Raw genomic sequence first — 16,320 nt, 5'->3', positions numbered from 1 at the left:
GGAAATTTGGACAAACTTTACATTGTTTTTTAAGCCTCGTGGCAAATTGCCTTTCCTTTGGCCGGGGCGTAGCTTTTCCTTTTTCCCCCCTCGGCCAAAGCAAGCCACTCTCTTGAGAGGTTTTAGGATTTCCGCTGCGCAAAGTGAGTCGTGGCAAAAACAGCCCAGAAAGATCGCCTACCACCTCACTCGTCTGATTCTCCTGGAACGAAAACCTCTTTGAACGTCTGCGGGAGACAAAAAGGAATCACTTTACAGAAATCACGAAAGTTTGCGGAGAACAGATTCATGAAACATATTTTTAAAATAAATAACGCATTGCACTATGATCCTTGTACTGATCTTCAGAGTTGATAGTGTAACCAAGCAAATCGGGATTTTACGATGGCAATTAAGAAAGCTCGACAAAACTGCCGACATTTCACGACACCACCTCTTGTTTCTTCGCGAAAGAACGTCTGAGGAACGACTGAGGAAATTCCATACTGACGATTTTCTGATGACGTGTCACTACCCAGATCTGGGTAGTCCTTTTGATTGGCCGAAGCAAATTACCCTCGCGGCACTGACCATTCGACCAATCAGAAGTACTACCCAGAGGTTCTGGGTAGTGGCAGACACGTTAACAGTATGGAATTTCTGCGTTCGTTTCCGGCATACGTCATTTGTATAGGTAATAGCATGATTTGTAGTGATATTTGGCATAAATACTACGATGGATATTTCAAAATTGTTACACGTAATTTCACGAGCCGTTAGGCGAGTGAAATTTGGGACAATTTTGAAATATCACGAGTGGTATTTGCGCCAAATATAACGTACAAATCTTACTATTATTTGTTTATAATACTACACACTAAAGGTTTGTAATTTTCACATGTAGGTATTTCAAATTAAGCTGAAATACCACTGCTCTAAGCCAATCAAATTGCAGAAATTTCTCATGTAGTAGTATAACCCCAGGCGGGGCCGGGAGTATAACGAGGGGAATGGCGTCGTGAAATTTCGGTTGTTGTCTCGGGCTGCGTTCAAACGGGCGCAACAACTCCCAACATTGTTGCCCCAACAATGCTGGGAGTTGTTGCGTGCGTGTTGGCAGTGGTGTGCAAACGGATGCAACAACTCTCAACAATGCTGGGACCTGCAGTGCATCGTAGGAAGGATACAACTCATAAGTCTTTGTAAACCATGCGTAATGAGCGTGCGTGGCCCCAGCAATGTTGGAAGAGCTGTGCAGACGGATCCAACATTGTTGCGCTACGCTTCGGCGATCACGGAACAAAAGAAATGTTGGGAGTTGTTGGCTGAAAAGTTTGACCGGTTTCAAACTTTGCTCAACAACACGTAACAGCATACAACAACATGCAACAGGGCGTGCAAACGGACGCAACATGTAACATCCAACAACTGGCTGGGAGTTGTTGGCCAACAATGTTGCGTCCGTTTGCACGGGGCTTCAGGCTATTAAAAGGGGGCAAAAATATAGAGCCTAATATATTCCCTGGATTAATAAGCGAGGTCCGGGTTTGAATTTGGGTTGCGATTTTATTTCTTTTTAATAACTCGGCTCACAATAACAGGTCAAAAATTTTCTAATCTTAAAAATGGCAGCGACCGTTTACGAAAGGGAAAAAAAGACAACTTTGTCTTTCTGTTATGTTTTTATGCTTCAAGGAAAAACACACTCCATGTTCAAAGTAATCTAATGGAATGTGACGTGTGAGTGCCCCATGTCTTTGGTTTTGTGTTGTAAACTGTGGTGAGGACGTATTAATCAACATATATGATGCACGCATTCGCTGTCAGGTTGAACCGCTGTCTGAAACATTCGCCGCTGACGGAGACTGGTACGAGTCTGTTGCTTGGTAAAACATTTTTTACACAAACAACATGGCGTCCACCAGTGAGCATTTCTACCTGTGAATCAGTGAATTCTTTTGTTCGGTGCATTTAAACTGGTGAACGATCCTTTGGATTACTGCAACATTGAGCGACGAAGAAGTAAAGCAAACTTTTGATAGGGTGTTTTCGCAGAAAGTGTATACAAATTAATCGACATGAACCATAAACATTTGTTAAGCTGCTGTGTCGAGATATTAGACTCTTTCAACCCGAGGATTCATGGCGTTTTGGAACATCTGAATTCTTGTTTAGCGACTAAGCAAGTAAGTAAAATTTTCTCCTTTTAATTTAGTGGTACCATTACAGGAAAAAAAAACACAATTAGAATGTAAGTCTTATACATTGTATATAATTTTAAAAAATTAGGGGCTTGAAGAAAGCGACGAATCATTCATAACAGAGGTTTTCTCAGGATGTGTGCAGTACAGCAGCATTATGAAGGTCTGTATGAATTATTTTAGTTTTATACTCTAAAAATGTTTAAAAATGTTGGTTCTGTCTGAATGCCACATGTACCTGCTATATACATGTACACTTGCGGTAAGTAAATCATTTTCTATGAGCTTTGAAAAGAAGTACTATTCTGTATTAAGTATAGTAGGTCATACATAAGACCTGGCGGTAACAACAGTAGAGAAATTACTCGGGATGAAACTATGTCCAAATTTTCATATTTTCAATTTGGATGTTATCAGTCACCTGGTCAACAAAACCTCAACTGAGATGTTGGAAGTGATCATGCAACCCAAGAATCAAGCCACCATGCCTGTTTCTGTCATTTTTATTGTTGTATTTTAAATTCCGGGTGATTTAAACTTGGTTGTAAGTAACCACACCTTTTATATTTGTGTTTTGATGTGATTTTCATTTAGGTTGTTGTAGATGCATTTTATGCCGAGGTAGGAAAGACTTCACTTCGTTCTGAAAGAAATGTGTACACAGGTTAGGGCAGTACTTTTATATATATTGAAAGTATTCATATCAAATACCTATTGAAAAAGTTGTTTCAAAATGCCTAGACATTATTTGGCTGCGATCACACTTAGCACTATGGAAACTACACTACAGCGCCAAGTTGTTCAAAGCCGGGTTAAGATAACCCAGGGTTAGTGCGAGATTTGAATTCAGATTTGAAAGCTTAAAAAGCATCTCAGTTTTAATTCTTTTTGTCTACAAGTTGATGTTTGAAAGCTCTAAATATAACAGAGAAAATTATCTGAGAAAATGCTTTTGAACACAAGAAAGAGAAACCCGGGTCGAACAACTGGGCCCTGGTGTTGAAAAAATATTTTATCACAAATTCATCATATTTAACTGGAATAATACAGTTAAAATCTCACTTACACCTTTTGTTTCAGTATTGGCATACTTGGCACTCTACAGAATTGATGAATTAGGGATTGCACATTTCAGAAAATTTGTCTTGAGCCATGAAGCAAACAAGATGCATAGAGTGAGTCATCATAGTATTTGTTGCCTTTTCTAATACAGAAAACATTGACTTTTTTTGCCTTATGTACTACAATGTCCGAAGTAGAAACATGTATGGTAATTCTTAATTCATGTAGTACAACTAAGTAATTTCATAAATATTTTCTTTTTTCTGTTACCCAGTTTTTTTCATTCTTTTTCAATGAAGAGAACATCAAAACTTGGATGAAAAATGAGGTAAAAATAATATTAAATAATTGTTTATTTAATTCAGTACGTACACGTTACTACCATATTTATAAACCTATTTAAACATTACAAAGCTGGAGAGATGGTCACGTCTAATAAATATATTTCATGGAATTCTCCTCTAGTTACTAGTAGAAATTCATACGAAAAATAAAAGGTCTGTTGGGCAGTAAATGAATGAAGTCTGTTTTTTACTTGTGAAAATGCCTAATTTCATGCTTTTTGGAGGACGTAAACACATCTTAAATCTTCTTTTCTTTTCAAGATTGCACTTTGATACAGTCCTTTGGGATTAATCTGCAGAAAAAATTTGGCAAGATTTGACACATCAAACAACGTGGACTAACAGTGATGAAGTTTGCAACACCACTGCATGTAATAATTACATACAGAGGTGTTGCAAACTTCAACTGAGTCTTAATGTTAAGTTAAATAATTTTTCCTTCTATTTCACAGGCAAATACACTTTGGTATAAAATTTGAAGTAGTTTATTCCATGCATGATGAGAAATCACTTAGGATTTTTTTCATGCATCCCTTCATGGCTTATCAGATTTTTTACAATAAATAATATTATGGATTTTAAGTTGAATATCATTCAATTTTTTTATTGTTATCATTTTGGTAGTGGTGTAAACACTATGAACACAGCTATGTCCAAACAACTCTGGTATCTCCATTGTTGAGGTGAGTGAGAGATTTAAGAAGGTCACACTAGTATGGATTAACAAACAAGAATGTTGACAAAGTTACTGTCTTTGGACAATGGTTGTCGGTCTAATTTTGTAGTCAAAATGCATAAACATGTTTGGTGATTATAGGAATGTTAACTTCATTATTTAGGTGGATGCCTGAGTTGCTTGATCTGGTGGCTGAATTAGGAGATAAATTAGCAAACAAGCAGAAGCCACGTAGACCAAAACCAGCAACAGGTTAGTGTTTGAAGATAATGATGCTTATTTATTATGGTATTATGGGTCAAGTTTATTCTTAACTCATCAGTTACATATGAGTTAAACACTCAGACATTTTATATCTGATTTCTTAAATTTATTAATAACATAACCCAATCATGTCATCTGTTTCAGAGCCTAAACCTTTTAACTTAACAAAGCCCAGACCAAGGAGTGTTCCTATGCCTGAAAAGGTAAGCACGTCAAAAACAAATCTTGTTCAAAGCCTGACACACTGTCTGTGAGTGACCAGCTATACTCCTTAACAGGCTGCTCTTTGATTGCATCCTCCCAAATGCTCTGTCTGACTATACCAATATTGGTAAATTAAGGGGACATTACCATCTAGTCAACATGGATGAAAGTGTCACTTGCTATTAAACAGAAAATATTTTTTTCAAGTGAGATAATGAATAGTCTGAAACGTCATTTGTCCCCTCTCCCCACCCTCCCTTCCCCAATGGTTGGCAAGGTGAGAGAGACAACTAAATGACCCAGCATTTTAAATACCATCCCGTGTCGTCACAGAATAATTTATGCAATTATGCATAAATATCTAGTTGGGGGCCATGAGGGACATGAGTGTGCTTTTCAAAATGGACTTTATCAGCACCTAAACAATTATCTTGACTGATTTGGACAATTCTCCATGTTTAAGGTTCCATAGTTTAAGCTACAGGTAACATTGGTTTGTATTCTACACCAATCAGCATTGACTTACCTTTTTTTGCGAAAGTCTGTGATGACACAGGACAGCATTATAGTGCTGTAAATTCAGATGTATCTCTCACCTTGCTGCCCATTTGGGAGGGGCGGGGGGCTGTTGCAAAGAAACAAATGACATTTCAGACTAGATAATAAGCTTTGTTTAATAAAACAAACATACAATCTAAACAGAGCAGATGTGAGTCAGCCTTGAGGCTAAATTTCTTTCCCTGGTTACTCGCAATTATACAGTCAAACTTTCACTAAAGGCCACCTCTCTACAACAGCCATTTTTTGGCAGACAGTCCATACTCTCACTCTTGTTTCAACATCTCTACAATGGTCACTTTCTGCTGTCCCCAAGGTGGTCATTGTAGAGAGGTTCAACTACCGCAAACTGAAATACATTTTTAGGGCCGCGAAATTTTCCATCAGAGGCCACTTAACCCCAATGAGAGGGGGCAACCCCACCCATCTCCCCTTCTAAATTTTTCCCAAATCTGCCTATTTTTACTGATGTCCTTAATTTACCAAAATTGGTTTCCTCTTTTTCAGATACCAAAATTAAAGAAGCTAAAGCCAGTAAGTAGTAAAATACATTGTACATCATTACTGCAGTAATTTTGGGTCATTAGTTGGTACATGACACAGCACCCCTCCCTAGGGAGCAGCATTTTGTGAGAACCCAAATATCAATAATATTGTGTACACAAAGGAGACAAGAATTAAGTTTAAGTAGATCATTTTTTTCCCTGGTTTGGGAGAAGAACTCCAATAAAGTTACTGTTCAGTAAAACTTATTTGGCTTCTGTTTGAACCTAATCTTTTAGGGGTCAAATGAAGCTACTTGAGTCATGCCCAGATTAGACTTATGATAATTCCAATTTTCTGCTCAATATCACCGCCCCTTTCACAAAAGAGTCACCCCCGCCAGACAAGACTCTTATTATCGGTTTAATTTTCAAACTTAAACTCTTATTATCGGTTTAATTTTCAAACTTAAACTGAATTAAGCCATTTAATCTCACGTTGGTGATTTCAGAGACACTTTTTTACTAAAACTTACTTCTATTTTGTTTGTGGCTAAAATAGGTTCCTCAAAGCACATACCGAGCACCAGTTGAAGAAGACGTCATTGCTAAAATCCGGGAAGAAAATAGACGTAGAGCAGAGGTAAAGTGAAACAGGAATGAAGGTCGTTCCTCTTTCTGCAAAGTGATCATTCCCTTTGTCAAAAAATTATAAAAGTTTATGAAAGAGTAATATTGGAGCAATCAATAATGAAATTTCAAACGGGTTTACCGTGGTCAGGAAAAAGTAGAAAGATTCAAAAGCTCAGTGACCCGGTTGTCCTAATCCTTACAATTTATAATTTATAAAGCAAGTTGACTTTAAGTCCTAAATGGGTATCCTAAATTGCCTAATAAGAAAGTAAATCCGTTATTGCCAGTTAGATTAAGAATTTTCTGATCTCTAAAGCAGAATACAGGGTTCAAGCTCAAGGGGGACGTGGATGATTCTTGTTTGTTTGGGCTCTGAATGGCCTGTTCCAGGAGTTCAGATAGTGAATAGTGGCGCCAAATGGAGAGCGGAAGGAAAAAAACGGAATCACCTAGCTGTAATTTCTTGGTCACGTTGATTTGCACCGTCCCTGAATGCCTGGGACAGGCCAGGCTCTGAAATAAGCTTTTTAAAAGGGAGAGCAGAGAACGGGCAAGGGCGTGTCTGTTAAAATTTACTAACGAAACAGAAACTACATTGTATCAAATCAGCTTTGTCACTCCTGTTAAATGCTACCTCAAAGTTCACACTTTGGAGGGCATTATGCTCAAGGCTCAAACGTTTCATTTTTGCACCTATTATTTGTCTTTTTACCGCAGGAGGAACTGATTAGGTCATCTGCTCGCCAGCCAGCTTGTGCCAGCGCCGAGAAATCAGACAAAGCTAAAAGAAGAATGAGAAAAATTATCGATGAAGAAAACTCCAAGTAAGTAACTAAAGCTAGCTGGTCTTTTGTACAGAATGTGAAAGCGGCTAAAGTATGTTGGGTAGGTTGAAAAAGTTTAGGCAAACACTATCCACAACTGAGTTTCTTGTTACATGTATTTGCTACATCCCTTAGCGTTTTCTATGCGCGCGGCGTCTATTCAAAGGCGGCGTTTATTTCAGAATCACATCTCTTGAATAACTGACGGTCATTTGTTCATGTGAATACACTTTATACAAAGTAGCCAGCGAATACAGCCGCCTCTCATCGCGGCCTAAAAGAAGAAGGATATTTAAGTTAATGTTAGAGTTCCCATGTCTTGCTTTTTTGCTGAGAGAGAGTCGTAATTGTCTAAAGGTGTAGGTAACCAAGTTGCATTGAGTTTCTTGTTATAATCCTCGCATGAACGCCGCATTCGTTTGACTGTGTGCGACGTTTGTTCGAAGGCGGCGTTTAATCGAGTAAATACAGTAATAATCACTTATGAATATATGGGCTCAGAGCAAAAATACATGTGTTTTTACTGTAGAAGCGAAAGATTTCGACGAAATCGATTGAAAATTTTGCGCGGGATATGATAGGATACCTGAATAATCCTTCTTTATTTCGACCAGAACTCCGTCGTGTGATCGTCCAGTGCGTGAGCGCCGTATTTAGGTGTATGGTAGATCTTTCCGACTAGTGTTTCTATCTTTCTTTGCAGGTTACAGTTTAATAAAGCGAAAGCACAGGAAATGCCTTCAACTACGGTGAGATATCACTGATTTTTATTGACTCTATGTTGTAGTTACCAGTAATACCTCTGTTTTATTGAGAGTATCAAAACACATACACTGTAAGTAGCAACGACACGGAGGATAAACTAAAGCGAGGACCATTGGACACATTTGCCATTGTGAAAATCGCTTGTTAAATGCCATTGCGTGACCTTAAATTGTTAAGGCATGACTTCTCCTGGCACTACGAGCTGAAGCCTCAGCTTTGAACAACAGAACATCGCAGCAGGATTTAATTTTACACTACTTTTAATGAGATAAGCCGGATTGCGATATAGAGAACTTTAGCACTAGTCAGAAGTTTTCTTTCTTTTCTTCCGCGCGCTCATCTCATTTGTAAAATTGTTATCTTCGACTATGACGGTAAGGAATCATTCTTTTTGTTTCTCAGGGCGGAAACATTCCGATCAAGTTAAATGCCGCTACAATCATGAGAGAAGGAGCACTGTTTCAAAAGAAGGAAGAAGAGGAATTAAAAAAGTAAACCTTTTCTCTTCAATTTAACTTTGCGTTGGTTGTTTGCTTTGTTGTGTGTGTTTGAAGGCGTTTTATCCCAACAATTTAATTTTTTTTCTTGCAGACTGCTGGAGTATGAAAAGGGTGGAAGAGATGCCTCCGAGTTCTTAAAATGGCAAGAAACTACAAGAAAGGTATTTAAGTATTAAAAATATATATTGTAGACTATTGGAAACTTTGCACGTGCATCATGCGTTTTTGTACATTTCTTTGCCATTGCTGCACGACCACGAAGTAAAACTGCCTAATCTTGCGTTTTGTTGAGGAAGTGAACATAGATACGGTCCTTTATTTAGAAGTGAACTCCATAAAATTTCACCAACAATTGACAAATTAGACGGCACAGAACGACCGCGATAAATCTTGAAACAGCATAAATTCACTATTTAACAGACGTTTTCGCCACTGTCGTCATCGTCATTACTTAAACACCCGAATAGCGAACCATCGAGCTGATTCCATGTGTGTTTTTTATGCTGAAAAATGGGAGTTAAAATACACTTAGGAAGACGCTGTCTTTTTATCCTTGTTTACTTATTCGTTTTACTTTTTACACGTATTTATTTTGTTGTCGTTGTTGTTCTTTTATTGCAGAAAGATCTGGACGAAAAGCTGGCAGAAATAGAGAGACGAAGATTAGTAAGTAATTGAAACAAGTTTTTCGATTTTGTTTCCAAGACTGTTTGCATGGCCATGACTGAACCATGCTCTCTTTGGTTTTCCATTGTAATCTGTCTTCTTTTTTTATTTTTCTAAGGAGGGAAAATTGAGCTATGAAGAGGCGATATTAGCCAGACAAACCATGATCAAGGAAAATCAACAGCGAGTTATGGAAATGAAAGAAGAGGTAAAGAGAAAACAACTAAAAGTGGGGGTTTAGGCGGAGAAAACTCCTTCCCAAATTATTTTCAAGACTAGCAAAACCATGAACAAGTAGCCTGCGTGCAAGCTCTTGAATCCTCCTTTAATTTCCAGGGATTAAAACCCTGGAAACGTTGATGGGAGGCGCCGGAGTGCGCTATCTTTGCTTTCGCTCTCAAAAGGGGCCAAAGTCAAAATTCAACAAATTTTCCAAATTTCATTTTTGTAAAATGCTGAAAAACAGCTGACACCCTGTGAACGTACGACCAAAGAGCTTCATTTGAATGATCACCTGACCATAGGATTTCATCATCAGACCTAATAGTTTGAACTACATACTAATTTAATTGTACCATGTGAAAGTACTGCTGAAGAGGTTTCATTTGAATGGTAACACCATAGGATTTCATCCACAGACTCAAAAGTTAGAACTACATACTAAATAATTAGTACCATGTGAAAGTACTGCTGAAGAGGTTTCATTTGAATGGTAACACCATAGGATTTTATCCACAGACTCAAAAGTTAGAACTACATACTAAATAATTAGTGCCATGTGAAAGTACTGCTGAAGAGGTTTCATTTGAATGGTAACACCATAGGATTTCATCCACAGACTCAAAAGTTAGAACTACATACTAATTTAATTGTACCATGTGAAAGTACTACTGAAGAGGTTTCATTTGAATGGTAACACCATAGGATTTCATCCTCAGAATCAAAAGATAGAACTACATTCTAAACAAATAGTACCATGTGAAAGTACTGCTGTAAAGGTTTCATTTTGGATTTTGGATTTTTTTTTGGATTTTGTACACAGATTTAAAAGATAGAACCACTTCACAAGAATGAGAGGGTTAAAGTTTAATAATGATTTTGTTCACAGACCAAAGAGATGATGCAGAAGCATCTGGAGAAAAAGTCAAAAGAAGGGGAAGAAATGAGGTTTGTGCTGCCTGTACTGATTTAACTGAAGTCTTTGACCGGTATTATCAAGGCGTCAGTTTTAACCTGCTGTGTCTCAGGCCGTGCCAAAAGTTTAATTTTTTTTTTCAATTGCAGAAAACTTGTTGAGCAAACTATGATGGAGCATGAAAACACTAAAGAAGCTCGAAGAAAACTTCAAGAATACAAGCAAAAACTTGGTAAGGAGTTTTTCGTAGAATTCTTACATCGGTGTACAAGGTTTTCGTATGATATTTTATTGGAGTTCTTGATCATATTACATGGACGAACAGATGTTTTAGTGCCTTGTTTTAATGATGGTTTACACCAATTCTGATCACTTCAAGTTGCTACTTACTCACCTTTTACTTCATCGTCCAGTTTGGCGTTGTTTTGTTGCTTTAACTGTTCCATATTTTCATTGGCGTTACTGAATTTTTTTCGTCTTTTTTTCTTCTAGTTCAAGAAGTCAGCAAGGAAAGCCAAGAACTGATGCGGAAAGCGTTGGAAGAGGTAACGTTATCTTTTTTACCGCATTTTACCTTTCCTTTCTGCGGATTAAAGGATGCGGTGGATGTTGCTAGACTTTTCCAAAAAAAGACCCATTTAAAAAAAAAGAAAGGATTGATAGTAAATTCAGCGTAATTTTTCTCAACCAAGAGAAGGAGGGTTACAAGCGAGGAGATGGGGGCTGTAATATTTAGATCCTTATCAAAAGCTAACCTCCCAAGAGGGTTACTGAATAAACGCTGTCAGCTAACGCCCAGTCATAAACCTGTGATTGCAAAAGAGATTAAAAAGCTTCGTAATCTCAATGACTCATGGAACGTTCAGTTTATACAGCGAGGTGGTCAGGAGTAAATCAGCGGAGAATGATAAAAATTAAAATACAATTTCTTTTGACTGCTTTTCAGTATTTAACTGTGTAACGTTTTTGATTGAGGAGTTTGTATTCTGTAGGCTGAGGAAGAAATGAGGCAACGAGTGGCGTTGATCGCCAAGATACGAGCCATAGAAAGTGTGCCTGTAATCAGGTTTAAGGTACCTTCCTTATTATTTGCATATTAATCCCTAAGTCATTAACTCTAAATCAGTTCGTCTGATAAACTGTAATGTTTAAGCTAGTGTTTCATCATTTTTTTTTAATTAACCGCAATAAGACCTTTTTGACTCGGCGTTCATTGCCTTTATTTTCCGGCATTAACTTTATGATTGATCAGGCTGCGACATTGTAAGGAGAAATTAAATGTTAGTCACCCTTAACTCATTTACTCACATGTTCTTTTGCAGCAATGGCTTGTATCCCCTACAGAAAACTGTTGTTTCGTTGCTATAGTTTTTCGTGAAGTAACGCTTTTTATTTTTGTTCAAATAGCATGTAGATCTCACGGAAAGTTCAGGAGCTGGTCTTCTTAGTGAAATGTCCGTCGCGGAGGTGAGGCCGTTAGAAATTAGAAAGTAGAGTTCACGTCATTTTTCTGTGAAAAACTTTTGTTAAAAAGTGCCTTTCATTAAACTAGTAGTTTCAGGAATACCACCGGATAGTAGACTACCGGTCAGCAGTCTGAGGACAAACGCATTAATTTTAACGTTAGCCGTGGAATTTTAAGTCTGGCGTTCAGCCCACTCAAACTCTTTATTTTAACGCTAGACGCTTTTTTAGCAGTTGGTTATGACGTTTGGCTTTGTGCTCTTACTATTTTTCTCCGAAATTCTCTCATTTTCTTACCACTGTGGAAGATCAAGAACAGTGCAGTTACTAAGGTTTCCTGCCATGAAAAAGCTTAGCTTGTTTACTTGTTTGTATGTTTGTTGTCCGGAAGTCAGCATGTTTTCACCCATTTTTCGAAATTTTGTCCAAAATATTGCTGAGAAGTTTGCTTCAACCTTGCTTTTTAGTTACGGGAGAGGCTGGCTTTACTTAAAATCGCAGAAAAGGAAGAAGAAGAGGACAAGAGAGATAGCATTCTCAAATCCAAAGTGGTAAGTAGTGAAGGCGTTAAAAGAGCTGCGTCACGACATTTATCAAAATTCTAACAGAAAGAACTACCACTAAACTGAGTGAAACAAAAATAATCGATGAAAACATTAAAAGAAGGTGTAAAGAACATAGCAAATTCAAAAGTGGTCACGGATGGACAACCCTTAAAAAATTTTAAAACAGATCGAAATTGTGGGGTTTTGAAAACTTGTTATCCTCAACGAAATGAACTAAACAACCGTGAACGGGCGAAGCTATTGAAAATTGACAGAGCTGCAAAACAACACTACCCATGCAAAACAACACTACGCATGCAAAACCGAAAGACTGCCCCGCGTTACAGGTGTTTATGCCTTGTTTAATTTGTCTTTGGAATTCTCAAAAGGAAAAAGATCAGCATCTTATGGACACTCTGGAAACCATCGCCAAACATCGAGCACAGAAGGGAAAGGAGGCAGCCGTCCAGTAAGTGGCTACATTAGCAAGCTTAAGTAACGAAAACGGCGACGGCAACGACAACGTCAAGATAACAATCGGCTAAAAATACGCATGTTTGTTTACACTATACCGGTTAGCTCGCTCTTACGCAGACAATAAAACCAAAGCGGATAGAGCATCTGTTCATACATAAGAACGGTGATTTCGGCGCGATTTCTTTCACGGAGCGAAGCTGCGCAGCGCCAATCTTGAAAGTGGAACGTCTCATATCGGATACCTTATTATAGGAAATTAACGCTCCATGAAATTAAGGTATAGGAAATTAACGCGACACAGTTGGTGGTGACAACTGGGACAAATTTATTTCAACACTAGATCCAAAAAAATTCAAAGCTGAGCTGACATCACTTCTGAGAGCGACAACGATGAAGATGAACTCTGAATATCGTAAACCTTCGCCTTAGCTTTTGTGAAAGATGAAAAATAAAGGGTAAAGGGAAAGAAATGTCAAAAATGTCTGGACAGGTTTCAAAATTGGAGTTAAAATACTGGAAATTAAGAGCGCGGAAATTAACGCTGCACTTAATTAACGTCGCGAAAATTAACGCTCAACAAAATTAACGCGACTTAAATTAACGCGAATTTTAACGATTTGCGTTAATTTCATGGAGCGTTAATTTCCTATAATAAGGTAGGTTTCTGCTATTTCGTCTTAGTGTGAACAGGTATTTGGACCGTAGCGGAAGTAAATGAGTAGGAGCTAGGACTAGTACCCACTGAGACGGAAGTAGATATTCAGAGGTGAGAACTGAGATCAAGTACACCAGACCTTCTAGGCCAACCGCTCTGCATGGTACTATGTTCGATGCGTGTGAACAACTTGTTCCAGTTCTGCGCCGTTGACGTTCAAACTGTACCGAATCGCTTTTCATGTTGAGTCGAAAAGCTGTCTGGCTGGTATAGTGTATTGTGGAGCCGTAGATAGTGAAAGAAGAGAAAAACAGGGCATAACTATTTGTGTTTGATAGGCTTGAACAAAAGAGGCGCCCTGTGAAAACCGAAGTGAAAGATCCAAAACTGCAAGAATTACAAGAAAAACTAGAGGCCAAGAAAGCAGGTAGGTTACCTCTGAGCTTTGATCAAGAGATTTGTTATATGGCTGAATCCGTGACCGGGTAAGTTAAAGCGACTGCTGCGTTTTGATTGGCTACTCAAGCGGGCCCGCTCGGGATTTCCCGCGTTGGTCCCGTTAGAAAAAGTTCTCTTTTTGGCCATACAATAAATCATTTATTGACCAGGCTTGTTTTGTCAAGATGGCTGGATATTGGTGTTGTTCTTTTTTGCGTTTTTATTGACCCCGACTTCGTGTCGGTGAATAAACATGGCCAATATACAGCCATCTTGACCGAACAAGCTTGGTCAATGGCGCATATGTATTTATTATACTTTGTTTGATTAACACTATGTGTTGAAATTATTATTGATTATTTAAACTAACACTATTCACACCAACTAAACATGGTTAATTAAACTAGGGTTTAAAAATGAAAAAGACTAACGGAAAACTAGTACACAGGCTTTTACACAGAATTCAAGTGAACTTTAACATGTTAAAACTGATGGCCCTAAAGTTGCCATCAATAAAAGTACAGTAAAAAGCTTTTATGAAGAACACAAATTTAACCGTGTTTAACTAAACAGATGTTAAACATGTTTAAGCTTCGGTGTAAATGGGGCTTGAGGAGATTTTAATTGAGAATGTTTCCTGTTACAAACAGGTTTTATTAACATGTTATGAAATTTACTGATCTATGTCATTTATTTTATTTTGTTTTTTGTTTTGTTTTGTTTTTTTTTTATAGAACGTAAAAAGGAAACTGAGAAGCTGGCCGTGCTGCCCAAAAAGAGCTCTGCCAGGCGACAAAAAACTTTGCAAACAGAAAAGGTTGGTGGCTAATTGCTCACTTGTATACTAACACTTGTCGTACGCCAGACAATTGTCTTAACATGTTAATAGTAAGCTCGGACGTCAGCATACAAAGGCGCCACTGACAGCCGCTATTAGTCCATTTGTGAGCTTACTGTACCCACCCAACCCATTATGTGAATGATGTGTGAAGGTTGGCAGCACAACCGGGTGTACGTTACCTACTCTTTTCGGCCAGTGGCGTGGGTTCTTTTACGTCCCACAAGATCCTGATAAGACAAAGTGAAAGTGCTGTGAGACGAGACCCACGGTTACCTCGTCATGAACTTTAAGAATTCCTTTTCACTGCTTACTTAATTATCTTTTAACTTTCTGCATTATCGTTGCAGTGTTTATCTTTGTAAATCGTTGTCTGTGTTTTATCTTTGCGCTTCTAACAATGACGGTGGTTTTATTTCAGGCGGCTCTTGAAAAGATGAGATGGAGAGAACTTGAACAAACTCGTGAAAAAGCAGCTAAACTTCGAAGCGAAGGACTGGCTACTAGAAACTCTGCAGGAGTCAGACCCGTCACCACGCTAAAGTAAGAAGAGGGAAAAAATACAAACTAGACATTAGCCTGAGAACAAAACCGACGTTTCGCGACGCCACCGCTGGTTTCCCCGCCAAATGACGTCTGAGGAACGAGCACAGAAATTCCATACTGATGACGCTTCACTACTCAGATCTGTGTAGTGCTTCTGATTGGTTAAAGCAGATTTTCAACCAATCAGAAGCACTACCCGGATCTGGATAGTGACGCGTCTCAGGCGTCTTTTCGCAGGAAAACCAGTGATGGCGTCGCGAAATATTGTCTGATTTCTCGGGCAAACTAGACAATAAGTCTTCAGGATCGTCCACACAGGCCGATACTCCTTTTTTCCCCAAATATAAGCCCCTAGATTTTTAGCGCAACACAGTATTACAGCATTGTTGCGACATTGTTTCGGATGGTTGCAACATTGTTCCAACATTGCCACGGTGTGCAGGGCTGAAAATCGTCGTTGCAAATCGTCTCGTGTAACATCGCCTTATCAGTGATCAGCTTGAAATTCCTCCTTATTATATCATCCTTACCTTCATGAGACTGTAGCGAGACAACGTCGCAAGTGAGAATTTATCTCGTTATCATCAGTGATATTTCTTGGAACTCTGAGCTAAGCGTATAAACTTAAAATATCGAATTACGGGATGATGTTACATTTACGGCACTTTCAGTGCTCCATTGTCACGAAAGTTTATTGCTGTTTTGCTTGAATTTGTCACATATATCATGTTTTTTTATTTATGCCCAATTGCTTTTTAGAGCTTGGAAAATTTTCGACACAAATTTCCGTCCCTTTTGAAATGAGAAAAAGAGAGAAAAGAAGCCGTCAGCTCTATTATCTTGAGATTGTACAGTTTAATAACATTTTTTTTTCTTTTAGAAATCAGCGGACCACTGCAAGAATTGCTTCCTAAATACATATCATAATTTTTAGAAAAATGTTTTTTTGTTTCACACACCTGTAAATAAAAAAAGTAATAAAACCTACAATAGCTGTTAAGCAGACTTTTTGTCTTTATATGATTCAGTGTATTTCAACAGTAATCATAGGCCTAGGCCAAACG

The 16,320-nt window shown here is 38.2% G+C and overlaps 1 protein-coding gene across 1 annotated transcript; it reads left to right on the top strand.

Moving 5' to 3' along the window:
• Positions 1-1,885: 1,885 nt before the first annotated feature.
• LOC140935846 (cilia- and flagella-associated protein 99-like) lies at positions 1,886-16,240 on the top strand. Its single transcript, XM_073385423.1, has 27 exons — positions 1,886-2,165; positions 2,269-2,343; positions 2,775-2,844; positions 3,261-3,355; positions 3,517-3,570; positions 4,211-4,269; positions 4,426-4,514; positions 4,671-4,729; positions 5,796-5,822; positions 6,333-6,413; positions 7,121-7,227; positions 7,931-7,976; positions 8,395-8,483; positions 8,584-8,653; positions 9,114-9,158; positions 9,277-9,366; positions 10,267-10,325; positions 10,443-10,525; positions 10,786-10,838; positions 11,286-11,366; positions 11,701-11,760; positions 12,225-12,308; positions 12,692-12,771; positions 13,773-13,861; positions 14,607-14,689; positions 15,132-15,253; positions 16,137-16,240. Exons 1-27 carry the CDS (start codon positions 2,058-2,060, stop codon positions 16,168-16,170), a joined length of 1,992 nt encoding a protein of 663 aa, XP_073241524.1. The 5' UTR covers positions 1,886-2,057; the 3' UTR covers positions 16,171-16,240.
• Positions 16,241-16,320: the final 80 nt, after the last annotated feature.

Source organism: Porites lutea, chromosome 4, assembly GCF_958299795.1.
Source record: "Porites lutea chromosome 4, jaPorLute2.1, whole genome shotgun sequence".
Classification (NCBI taxonomy): Eukaryota; Metazoa; Cnidaria; class Anthozoa; order Scleractinia; family Poritidae; genus Porites; species Porites lutea.
The sequence above is the reverse complement of the archived record's forward strand: the minus strand, read 5'-3'. Positions and strand labels throughout refer to the sequence as shown.